The 13,180-nt window shown below is 36.3% G+C and overlaps 2 protein-coding genes across 3 annotated transcripts; one reads left to right on the top strand and one right to left on the bottom strand.

The window, feature by feature from the left end:
- Nucleotides 1–1,607: 1,607 nt before the first annotated feature.
- LOC105949018 (acetate--CoA ligase CCL3) lies at nt 1,608–5,083 on the bottom strand. Its single transcript, XM_012972287.2, has 3 exons — nt 4,679–5,083; nt 3,183–3,773; nt 1,608–2,639 (listed from the first exon to the last, which is right to left on the bottom strand). Exons 1-3 carry the CDS (start codon nt 4,895–4,897, stop codon nt 1,743–1,745), a joined length of 1,707 nt encoding a protein of 568 aa, XP_012827741.2. The 5' UTR covers nt 4,898–5,083; the 3' UTR covers nt 1,608–1,742.
- Nucleotides 5,084–6,703: 1,620 nt separating this feature from the next.
- On the top strand, nt 6,704–12,996 carry LOC105949034 (calmodulin-binding transcription activator 5). Of its 2 annotated transcripts, none has more exons than XM_012972306.2 (13): nt 6,704–7,104; nt 7,550–7,675; nt 7,842–7,957; nt 8,227–8,315; nt 8,448–8,493; nt 8,623–8,761; nt 8,926–9,045; nt 9,121–9,179; nt 9,848–10,279; nt 10,762–11,459; nt 11,646–12,192; nt 12,346–12,657; nt 12,754–12,996. In XM_012972306.2, exons 1-13 carry the CDS (start codon nt 7,038–7,040, stop codon nt 12,796–12,798), a joined length of 2,796 nt encoding a protein of 931 aa, XP_012827760.2. In that variant the 5' UTR covers nt 6,704–7,037; the 3' UTR covers nt 12,799–12,996. The 2 variants fall into 2 exon arrangements, with proteins under 2 accessions (XP_012827760.2, XP_088676611.1); XM_088820485.1 differs by having other exon boundaries at nt 6,708–7,104; nt 7,550–7,686.
- The last annotated feature ends 184 nt before the right edge of the window (nt 12,997–13,180 follow it).

The raw sequence follows: 13,180 nt of genomic DNA, 5'->3' as shown, positions 1-13,180 counted from the left end.
TGACTACATGATCAAATATATAATTAATTGTCTCAAATTATACTTTACCCTTGAACACCTTATCCTGAAAATAAATTCTACTAAAATGAGTTGCGTTAATTGATCAAAGTTTTAATCTCATTGATACGATTAATTAGTCTAGTATAGTTTACGTCTCTATTATGATTTGAAAGCTACTGTACGTACAGAAGCGTAGATTTACTCAATTCACAAAAGAAACAAATATATAAATCACAAAACAACACAAAATCCGATGTAGTAATAAATTTTATACAGAAAAAAAAAAGGTGATGTATCAAGAGCTCTTGATAAATCTCACGTGAACTAGTAAAAACGTGAATATTGTTGTCTTATTACAAGGTACAATATTCCAAGCCCTAAAAAACATAAAATTCTTTTTTTTTTTTTTTTATATATTTTTTTATTGAAGATTACTTCTTCATAAATAAATAAATTAATTAATTAATAAAAAAAAATCATGAGTTGTTGATGATCTTGCACGAAACATTCATGAAACAGATTTAACGGAAGAGTTTTGTCTTTGAGTATATTCTGTTTCAACTGATCTTATTGGATCATCCAACTCTCTTTGAGTGTCAAATTTTCTCCAACTATTTTTTCTTTAATTCTAACAAAAATGACCAATCACAAAATAAATTCAGCCCGAATATGATTTTTATAGCTATTAAATAAATTATAAAAAAATAATATTTTAATTTGGTGACGTGGCAAATGAGCAATTGTATATCCAAACTGTCCTAAACTGGATAATTGATGATAGAAAGGCCCTACTCTTTAATGTGAAGGTGGTCAAGATGAAAATGAGAACTACTTTAGGATTTGATGAATTAGATATATAAATTCATAATTTTCTTTGTGGGTTTATTGATTGGATATAAATTAAATATTCTTATCCCTTTTTCAAGAAAATATTATCTTTATGTCGAGGTGGATAATATTGCCAACAAATGTTATCCCTTTGCATTCACTATTTCATGGGGCATAATATTTTCTTGTTTGGATTCTCCACTCATAAAATTTATATATGAATGAATGAATGGTATGGGGCAATTGGCAGTTCATTCTGTTGGGCAATCCACTATACATCTTTGATAAAAATGTGCTTTGCAATGGCGTGTGATAAACGTCGTTTCAATTTTAATAATACTGTTTTAGCTTCAAACGTGATTTTGATCCTCTTTTAGTTTGATTTTGGGAAAATTTGAAGCGCGAATATGTAGTCATTTGAGTTACTAATAATTCAACTTGAATCAGGGGGACTGAATGTCGGGTGACAAAATTATGCATGAATTAGTTACATTTTAAATTTTAGATAACTGAAAATATCAAAGTTGTGGACAGTATTCATTGATTCATACATGTCTTTTTTCGTGCAACTTCCAATCTCGATGATTCAATTTGGATTAGGAAGCCAACTCAAAGAACTACAAATTCCGTATTTTGGATTTTCCTAAATTCAAACTAAAAAATGGTGAAAATCACTTTTAAAGTTGAAACGATAATATTAAAACTCAAACGACATTTATCACGTCCGAGAAAATAAAACATATCACATCCTCAACTTGCAAAGATGGATTCAATAAAACTTAACACGAACACGGTCCCATTAACATTAAATAGAGGGTTTAACACAAGATATTACAATGGTACAATATATATTAATGCATGTTACACTCTATAAAATTCATCTACACACACCCACATGTATGCGTGCGTGTTTTTTATAGCCTACTCATCTTAACGGGCCCCAATTCCTTCGCTTTCTCCCTCAACAAATTCTTCTGTATCTTCCCGGTAGCAGTTTTAGGCAACGGACCAAAAACCACCGATTTCGGTACCCAATAAGCCGGCATTTTCGACCGACTAAACCTCATTATATCTTCGGCCACACGGGACCCACTAGACTCATCAATACCCGCCTTCAAAGTCACAAACGCGCAAGGCGATTCACCCCATTTCTCGTCCGCCCTAGCCACAACCGAAACTTCGAATATAGCAGGGTGCTGGTAGAGAATATTCTCCACCTCAACGCTACTTATATTCTCACCACCGGATATAATAATATCCTTCGATCTATCCTTGATCTCGATGTAGCCATCTTCATGCTTCACGCCAAGATCACCCGAATGAAACCATCCGTTCGCAAAAGCTTCCTTATTCGCTTTAGGGTTTTTTAAATACCCCTTCATTACGGCATTTCCTCTGAACACAATTTCTCCGACCGTTTTTCCGTCCGAAGGGACAGGTGTCATGTTTTGGGGATTTACAACTTCCAAGCCCTCGAGGGCTGTGTAGCGGACACCTTGTCGGGCATTTAAACGGGCTTGGGTTTCGGGCGGGAGTCGGTCCCACTCGGGCTTCCATGCACAAATAGTCGAGGGTCCGAAAGTTTCGGAGAGGCCGTAGGTGTGTGTGACTCGGAAGCCTTGTTTGGACATGGCGGAGAGTACTGAAGGGGGCGGAGCGGCGCCAGCTGTCATTACGTGGACTGTGCGAGGGAGGGGTAGAATGGTCTCATTTTTGGGGGCATTTACTATTGTGTTGAGGACGATTGGTGCCGCGCAGAAATGGGTTACTTCTTGATTGGCTATTGCTGAGTAAACAGCTTTAGCTGTGACCTGAAAAAATGGAATGAGTTAAAAGTACATAATGGATTAAGAAACCAACTATAATTGTGCCTGGAAATTGGACGGATTAGAGATAAGGATTAGGAGTTTCCGAATAAAAATCAATTTTTTTTTCGGGAGTGAGAAACTAATTCCAGATCCGTTCCAAAACAAATCGAGAAAATCAGGAATTCTCTAAAATTGGTGTGAAAAACTTGTTCCGCAATCGGAAATTTTTCGGATTTTCCAATTTTTACAACCTATAATATAAAATACATAATTATACTGATATTATAAGTGTAATTTCCAGAAACAAGTTGAATTTTGTTGAAAATATTTCCGGAAATTAAAATGAATCGAAAATCATAATCTAATATGTATTCCAATTTTGTTCCAAAGAGATCGAAAAAAATCGGAAATCGGAACTTTCGGGATTCGGAATGAAAAATGTTGTTCCAAAATTGAAAATGTTCAAATCGGAACCAGTGGAATTCAGAATTTCGTTCCAATTAAAAGGCAAATTCCAATTTGTTTAAAAGAAAACGTAAATCTTACCTGTCTAAGGCATATGCTGGTACCACAAAGTGCTGCAAGAGTCCAAGTGAAACACCAGCCATTACAATGGAACATAGGCAAAGTCCAAAGATAAACAGCTCCTTCTTTCATTCCCCATACTACAGCATTACTCAGAGCCATTAAATAAGCCCCCCGATGGTGCAAAACCACCCCCTTAGGGCTAGCTGTCGTACCGGAAGTATAACCCAAAGTAATGCTATGCCACTCATCTTGTGGCGGCTTCCATTCGAAATCCGGGTCACCACTTTCTAGAAACTTCTCATATTCAACGGCCCCTCTCTGCAGTGCGTATTGAAGTGATTTTGGATCGCAGATTTCATCTGCAATCACGATTAAAATCGGAGGGTTGAATTTCTCTTTGCTGTTTTCCGACATAATCTTGAGAGATTCCTCTGCCAAAGTGTAGAACTCTTGGTCAACCATAATCACTGCAGATTGTGAGTGTCCTAAAAGAAAAGCAATTGTCTGCGCGTTGAGACGAACATTGACGGCGTTTAGTACAGCACCGGACATCGGAACACCGAAATGAGCCTCGTACATGGCTGGAATGTTTGGTGCAATGACTGCCACCTGTTGTTACAGAGGTAATTGTTATAGCTTCGTGTATACATTTTACATACACGCAGAATGGATTATGTGTACAAGACTCAGTGTAAGTTCATATCGCGAGTTGCTAGTGGCACTCGAATTAGTTGTAGCTATAGTTTTTTTTACTAACATACATACACGAGTTGAACAGTAAACTCGTAGAGAAAGAAACCAAGTAACAATTTCAGTTCTTCATTTTTAAAATTGTCATTCACACTGTAAAATAAACACTCGATAAAGAACGAAGTCTCAAAGCGATTTTTGTACATATACATGTTTTGACTCGTTGAATTCAACTTCTACAAGGTGCATCGTTTTGATAGTAAAGTACAGATTTAACTCCTAAGAGTTTTCCTTTTTATCCTTTTATTTCGACAGAGAACCGATCTATTACATAATCATTACCGATTCCAAAGATTATAATCAAGATTGATTGAATAACAGCACATAGCAAGGATTTACTGATTCCTAAAATTTTCGATTAACCATCGCACAAATTACTTCAAAGGAGCTGATAATAATAATTACTAAATGTTCCCCTGCTTGGTAAAAATACTGCTAATTCGAAAACCGAAGATTCCGAGTTCAATCGAACGATATACGCCACTCAATCATCTTCCCTTTCATCTGATTCTCTAGATTATTAACCTCCATTTCCATCCAAAACAAAATTATTAATAGCTAATCGGTTTCGATACCAAAATCCACAATACACAAACGTGCATATATCAAGCAATTTCAATGGAAACACACAAACAAACAAACAATCTAAGTAAAATGAATAAGGTCACCAATTTCAAATCCAAAAAACAAGCAACAAAAATAACACCGCATTAATTCGAGAAATAAAAAAAAAAAAAAAAAAAAAAATTGAAAACGCCACTCACGGTGCTGCCAAAGGTGACGCCCCGCCTAGTGAGAGCGGAAGCAAGCTGGCGGCAACGGCGGTAAGTCTGCTGCCACGTGTAAGCGACGGAGCCATGGACCACGGATTTCCGGGTCGGGTGAATCAGCGCGGCCCGCTCCAGGAAACCGAGCGGCGTGAGCGCCGTGTAGTTCGCCGGATTCTTCGGCAGATCGTCTATATCTCTCTCTACAACACCCATGTGTGATGATGATTGATGAAGAAGAAGGTGGCTCTTCTGTGTGTGTATGATGGTGTGCTTGTGTGTGTGGATTACTTCTCCATAGTTGACAAAAACAGAACGGAATCAAAGGCGTGAATAAAATAATATTTATTTATTTGAATTCTCTCTTTCAATCTCTCTCTCTCTCTCTCTCTATATATATATATATATATATTAATAAAATAATAAAATGGATTGGAGAAATCAATCCTCCGTGGATGGACCGGAAACGATAATGATTATTGACCTGAATTTTGTTGTGATTTTTTTTTGAAAATTTGGCACAATAAATTTTAGTAAGGCAATAAATTATTTTTATTTACATGTAATGCATGGGATATTCATCGTGAAAGTAAATATTATTTGATAATAAAAAAAGTTTTCGAAATAGTGAAAATGAACATATAGTGTACGACGTACAAAATCGAAAAGTACAAAATCAAAATAAATTGGTTGGAATATTCGATTAAAAGAATTTGTTTTAAGGAAATAAATGAATGAAAGGACGAAAAATAGTCCATTCAATTTTGGGCTGATTGATAGCCCAATCATTGATTAGCTTGTCCTCTAAAAATGGACCCAAAAAAGATGAAAATTTGCCTTCAAATTTGATAGCCCAACCACTTTGCTTAATTGATAAATTAGTCAAAATAATCGCGTAAGCGATGATTTAACGGTTGAAACAAGTAATTATGAGTCACTTGATCAAGGTTCGAATCACCTCGTCAACAGTCGTTAGGTTAAACTTATCACACATAGTTAGTCTGGTATACCGTTCTAGTGTGATTTGTAAACTATGATACGAGAGTGTAGTTTTATCCCGTCAGAATATGTGGTTGACAAGGCTTTCTTCTTTAAAAAATGAAAATAAAAAGTCAAAAATAAAAATATGTCTCACTTTATTGGTCATCTCAATTAATTAAAGACTTTAATGAATTGGACCTTACTTTTGACCTGTCCGATTTTATCCTTTCATTTTTTATTAATTCAATAATGCCTATAAGAATCTTTTGTTATAAACTAACTGATTAAATTCTAATTGATGAGTGTTAGCAGATAGTGACAATGAAACTGATAAAGATAATCAAATTATAATCCTATTTTTTCTTATAATAATAAAATAAATTCGCAGCCAACCATATAGCTGTACCCGATAAACCTACACTCTCGTATAATAACTTACAAATTATACGAGAGGCGTAAACTACACTAAGCTAATCATAAGTGACAAGCTCGACCGCCGACACGAGTTTCATTATTACTGAAAAAATAGGGTAAATTCCACTTTCCCCCCTTGTATTTTGGTTGGATATCACTTTACCCCCTTGTACTCTCAATTGCATCGATTTGCCACTTTGTAATTTGGTTCGATATCACTTTACCCATTATACTCTCAATTCATCGATTTGTCCCCTTGTACTTTGGTTCGATATCACTTTACCCCATTCTACTCTCAATTCATCGATTTGCCCCCTTGTACTTTGGCTCGATATCATTTTACTTTTTTCTACTCTCAATTGCATCGATTTGCACCCATGTACTTGAAAAATTGTCTCAATGTGGCCCTCGCCGTTAGTTTTCAGACATTTGACCTTAACACCGTTTGATCTAAGTTTGAAAATTACAAAATAGTCACCACTCCCAGTTTAAATAGTTATTAATAAAATAAAATAATTAAAAAAATTGTGGCTGGCGTCGTGGACTCTGTTTTCTCGATGTCTTGATTTTTTTATTATTTTATTTTTTGTTTATATATATATATATATATCTCTTTTTTTTCCAATAAAAAAAAGACAAATGAATGTATATAAGACAATTGAAAAACACAAAAACGTAAAATTTGCAATTATACAGCTGAAAAGGTACGGACACATTTCCAATCGCTGCTCGCCATTGATCGGTCACTCTCAAAAGCAGCGAGCCCCACTGTTTTGACTCACCCTTGTTCATCTTTGTTTCTGTTCTCACTTTACGTTTTTCCGCCGGATTAATATATAAACGGCAAAAAAGAAAAAAAGAAATACGAACGGTTTACCTGATTGTTGATTAGCTGCATGAGATTGAGTACAATCGGTTTAATCAGGAATTTACAGTGTTTTTTGTGTCGAATGATCGATTGATGGAGATTAACACTCTACCGGGTCGACTCGTTGGGTCGGAGATTCATGGATTCCGCACCATGGAAGGTACTTTTTGGCTTGGAAGAATTTTTTTGTGAATTTTAGTTTTTAAATATTGCGTGAAATTTTGGTAGTTCGTTGTTTAGTTGTTGTCGGTTGGTCAACAGGTGGAATTTTAGGGTTTTTTTTGCTCTTTAGAACATGTTAATTTCCTTTTTTGGGGTTAATTATTGATGTTTGGTTTGATTGTCTGGATTAGGAATGAAGTGAATGGATAATTTGCAGTGGGAAATACTTTTCCAATTTGTGATATAACTTTTTGATTATTTAGGCTTTTTTTGTTTTTTTGTCAATATATACCGATTTTGCTTGCAGGTTTCTGTGTGTGACTTTGTATTGTTGTGCTTCTTAATAAGAAATCATCATTGCAAGCAGAGTGTGTATGTGTATGTGTTTATGTTTCTTTCTAATGTTTCGCAAAAACGTAAAACGGACCTTGTCGCATGGACAGATTTGGAAGTTGTCGCTATGTTGGAGGAAGCTAAGTCAAGATGGCTCAGACCAAACGAGATTCACGCCGTACTCTGTAACCACAAGCATTTCACTGTCCATGTCAAACCTAAGAACTTGCCAAAAAGTAATACATGTGTATGTTTACACGGTTCTTCAACATTTGTAATTTGCTGAAATTCAGATTTAAAAATGGAATTCTTCCATCTACACGTTTAAATGTGAGATGAAATGGCTTCTGGAAGAATATTGTGGTCTTACGAACTAATTTGGATTATATAATGGTGAAACAGGTGGTACAATTGTGTTGTTTGACCGTAAGATGCTCCGGAATTTCCGGAAAGATGGCCACAACTGGAAGAAGAAAAAAGATGGAAAAACTGTTAAAGAAGCTCACGAACACTTAAAAGTACGTTCACAATTTGCATTGACATGTCATAGACAGCATAAATTGGCTATCTTATTTGTGGTTTGTGCTGAAATTTGAGTGCAAGTCTTTATGCATGTATCTCCTGCGGAGCATTTCACATCATTGCCCTTTTATGTATTCCCTTTTTTATTGTCTGTGATGATTGATTCTTCTGCAACTAGAGGATTGGTGCGCGGCTTGATATTTAGAATTTGCCACTTATTTAGGTTGTGTAATGACGTGCAAGAATTCTATTGTTTGTAATATAGGTTGGCAACGAGGAAAGAATTCATGTATACTATGCACATGGGGAAGACAGCCCAACTTTTGTTCGGAGATGTTACTGGCTACTTGATAAGTACGTATTAAACCCTGTATGACTCTAGATGTCCACCTAACCCTCTTGGTTCTTATTAGTTATTTCTTTGGGCATTGAGTTGATGGTGTCTTCTATGAATATGAATTTCATTAGTTCCTACATCTATTGCAGGTCCCTGGAACATATTGTCCTTGTGCACTATCGTGAAACTCAAGAGGTTTGTTTTTTTCCTCATTCCCCTCGTCTTATTTATATACTAACATCTGTATTCTTGCGAAATATGTATGGTAGTGCATTTTGAAGGTAACATATTTCTGCAGTTGACTTTTGTTGACTTTTTCTGCAGTTGCAGGGCTCCCCAGCCACACCGGTAAATTCTAACTCCAGTCCCGCTGTCTCTGACCCGTCTGCTTCTTGGCCTTTGTCAGAAGAATCTGATTCTGCAGGACACCAAGTAAATTATGGCAGCAGCATGTCACCTTTAGGTAATTAGAAGTTTTGCTGAGTTAATTTGGTTTACAAGTTAGATAGGTTTAATTAGTCCACTTGAAGATTACATTAAATTAAAAAAATTTAGCCAAAGGATTTGATGTGAATTTCCTGGTGGCGTGGCTAATACTCAAGTCCTCTCTTCTCTATGATTTTCCAGAGCGTAATGACAGTATGACCATTAAAAATCACCAACAGACACTTCATGAAATAAATACGCTTGAATGGGATGAACTTGTGGTGCCAGATGATCTCGACAAGCTGAATTCACCAGAAGAAGGTAGAACCCTTGTGTTTATGTTCTCAAGAAATTGACCATTTTAAATCTTTCGATGCGTGCAATTTTTTGTTGCAGTACAATTTGCAGGATTTGAATTGGCAAATCAATATCAGACGAGCAATAACAGAACTAATGTAAGTTGACCTGGTTGTTAACTATCTCTTTGGAACTATGAACTTAAATTACTGCCTTGTATTCTTGTTCATCTTTTTTTCAGTTGCATGTCTCAAACGAAGGGTCTAGCCCTTTTATTTGTTTATACTTGATAAGGATAGTACTCCGTTGTACTTGCAGATTCCATTTTTAAAGAAGAAAAAAGAAAATGATTCACAGGATTCATATTATTACATGTTTGGTCTAAGTATGTGCAGATGATGACATTCATTCAGTCAATATGAGAACTGAATATGTGAACTTTGTATGTATGGATAGGCATGAATGCATGATACATAATAGCTCCCTTTGCAAAATGACGTATAACAATGTGAATGCTTTTTTGCTTTTGCACAAGCATGTCGTAATTATGTAGGGATTTTCATCATTTTCTCCAGTTTTACATGTCTTTTCTTGCTTGAATTGATCTTTAGGGGTTTTGGTTTAGTGGAGATGTCTCCTTCTCCACCCACACTTCACTAAACATAATTCAAATTTTCCCTATTAGATTGGTATTGCAGCTCAAAATGCAAATAAATTAAGACATAATGACATAGGTGTTGCTTAGCTACTCTCCTTTTTTTTGGAATGAACTGCTTGATCTCTGCTTTTGTTGATTAAGAATTACTAATAACCTTTTTGATTACAGGATGATGCTGTATCAACTAGTAAGGTAACACCGCAAAGTTCCGGGAACAGTTTCTATGAACAAGTTGCCAAGAGTAATTCGACGAACCATAAAAATTCCAACAACTTATCATACCAGACCGTGGGACATGAGATGAATGTACATTCGGAAACTATGATTTCTGGACTTGGTACATTAAGAGGAGCTAGTTCTTCATATAGTTCGGCCAAAGATGGTTTGCAAGCACAGGATAGTTTTGGAAGGTGGGCGACATATGAGATTGACAATTCTCTGGAATCATTGGTTGATCAAGAACTGGAATCATCAGTTTTAAATGGACATCAGTCTTTCTCATATCAGACAATTGATAATCATCAACCATCTCCACCCGGGCAGATATTCAACATAACAGATATCTCTCCTGCATCGGCTCTTTCAACGGAAGAAACTAAGGTTCTTTTCTTCGTATACTTGCAATAATTCATATATGAAAATTCGAACTGGTTTACATGCTAGTCTTCGATAATGAAGTGGGACAGTTCTCCAATAATTTAGATGCAGGGCAGAAAGGAAAGTAGCTGTTTTGGAGCGTGGCAATTACGGCACTAAATAAACATTGGGGAAAATGTTAAAAAATGAAAATATATTACATTAGTTATTTCCAGCATGGAAGTCTGCCAGTAATAGAAATGCCTTCTGCCTTCTTCAGATCAGATTAATGAGCTTACTCTCCTTGTTACACTAAAAGGAAACAGAAAAAAGAGTCTTGTTTAGCACTTGGCATATTTTTTTTTTGACCTTTTGAACTTATATTTCTGCTAAAAAATTAAGAAATTATGCAATATCATTAATCCACTTGGATGTGAAATTGGGATGGGTGGGTTAATAGACAATTGTTTTAGATAACAACTTATTGACTTGTGATTGGTATGCAGATCTTGGTAATTGGGTTTTTTAGTGAAGGACAGCTACCTCGGACAGACTCCAAATTGTATCTTGCATGTGGAGATTCTATTTTTCCACTAGAAATTGTCCAAGGAGGAGTATTTCGCTGTCTAATTCCGCCTCAAACTCCTGGATCAGTGAATCTCTATATGACATTTGATGGGCATAAACCAATCAGCCAAGTCCTAACTTTTGAATTCCGTGCTCCTGTGCAGCCCAATCGTATGGTTTCTTTTGAAAATAAGACTGATTGGAAAGAATTTCAACTTCAGCTGAGGCTTGCTCATTTATTGTTTTCATCAGCAAAGGGGCTGAGTATTTATAACACTAAAATATCCCAAACTGCTTTGAAGGAAGCCAAAGCTTTTGCTCAAAAAACTTCACACATCTCTAATGGTTGGGTGTTTTTGAGCAAAATGATCGAAGAACGGCAAATGTCTTTTCCCCAGGCAAAAGATCAATTGTTTGAACTAACTTTACATAATAGGCTACTGGAATGGTTGCTAGAAAAAGTGGCAGCGGGGTTTAAAATTTCTGAGCGCGATGAACAAGGTCAAGGTGTAATTCATTTGTGTGCCATCCTAGGTTATACATGGGCGGTTTACCCGTTTTCATGGTCTGGCTTATCATTGGATTATCGAGACAAACATGGATGGACAGCTCTACATTGGGCTGCGTATTATGGAAGGTACAGAATGCTGCTTATATATATTGGGGTTTATGTCAACTTGATTTTTTGGATTTGCTGATTTGCCGCGTTACATAATATAAGAACAATAAGTAGAAGTATCAACATTTCTAGCATAAACATTTTTTTATCACTAACTTGAACGAGTCAAATATTTATGCTGTTATAAAGTTCTCAATATTTCAGGGAGAAAATGGTGGCGACACTTTTATCTGCTGGGGCAAAGCCAAACTTAGTCACAGATCCAACCTCACAGAACCCTGGTGGATGCAATGCTGCCGATCTTGCTTCTACAAACGGTTACGATGGGTTGGCAGCTTATCTTGCCGAGAAGGCTTTAGTCGAACAATTCAAAGAAATGACAGTGGCTGGAAATGTTAGTGGGTCCCTCCAAACTTCCTCGAACGAGCCCATAAATCCTGAAAATTTCACTGAGGAAGAGTTGTACCTTAAAGACACTCTTATAGCTTATAGAACAGCTGCTGATGCAGCTGCACGTATAAACGCTGCATTCAGGGAGCACTCATTCAAAATACGCAAACAAGCCGTTGAGTCATCTAATCCGGAGATTGAAGCACGTAATATTGTTGCAGCGATGAAGATCCAGCATGCTTTTCGCAAATACGAGACACATAAAAAGTTGGCTGCTGCTGCTAGAATCCAATATAGATTCCGTACGTGGAAGATTCGCAAGGATTTCCTGAACATGCGTCGTCAGGCCATCAAAATTCAAGTAAGTGGATTATTTTCTATTATTATTGTTCGAATTGAAGAGTAAAAATCCATGGTTAGAGAGACAGAGTAGAGTACATTATCGATCAAATCCATGGTATATGGATTCAATGCAATACCGATAAATATCAATTAAAATTTGATTTTTCTGCAGGCTCATTTTAGAGGTTTTCAAGTGAGGAGGCATTATCGGCAAATCGTTTGGTCAGTCGGGGTACTCGAGAAAGCAGTACTTCGGTGGCGTCTGAAGAGGAAAGGCTTCCGCGGGCTTCAGGTCCAACCCGAGACAGCTGTCATTGATCCAAATCAAGAGGTTGAAGTTGTGGAAGAAGAATTCTTCAGAGCTAGCAGAAAACAAGCTGAGGATCGTGTTGAGAGATCTGTTGTGAGGGTGCAGGCTATGTTTCGTTCGAAGCAGGCGCAGGAAGAGTATAGAAGGATGAAATTAGAACACAGTAAAGCAAAGGTTTGATATTTCTTCAATTTATCTTCGTTATTTCTGTTTCTTTTGTCGGTAATTTAAAAAAATGTCCGATAGTGATTAGGTGTTGTTTCTTTGCAGCTGGAGTATGACGAACTTCTCCATCCGGACGATGAAATGGGGTAAGAAATGCAAGATCGAGCGATAACGAAACCATTAGGATAGAAGCATATGAATTGTAAATCTTGGTATCTAAGGTGGTGTTTGCAAATGATTATTTAAAAGCAGAAGTTAGTGATTGTGAGTTAAGTCAGTTTTAAGTGTTTATTTCTAAAAGTTGGGGATATTTGTAATTATTCCGGAAAATGAACTTAAATAGAAAAAGTAGGGTTAGGTGTGCTTTTAAAAAAATAGCTTAAAGCAGATTATTTTTAGAGAAGTAAAAGCAAAAGTTGATTTTACAAATACCTGAAAACAGATTATGAGCAAAAAAAATCTCATAATCACTTTTAAAAAGCTTTCGCAAACACCACCTAAATAGGTCTTTTTGTTGATAGATTGATGATGC

The sequence above is a fragment of the Erythranthe guttata genome, chromosome 7 (genome assembly GCF_056151865.1).
Source record: "Erythranthe guttata isolate IM_541 chromosome 7, IM_541, whole genome shotgun sequence".
NCBI classification, from domain to species: domain Eukaryota; kingdom Viridiplantae; phylum Streptophyta; class Magnoliopsida; order Lamiales; family Phrymaceae; genus Erythranthe; species Erythranthe guttata.
Note: the sequence above shows the minus strand (reverse complement) of the source record. Positions and strands in the feature narration are given on the sequence as shown.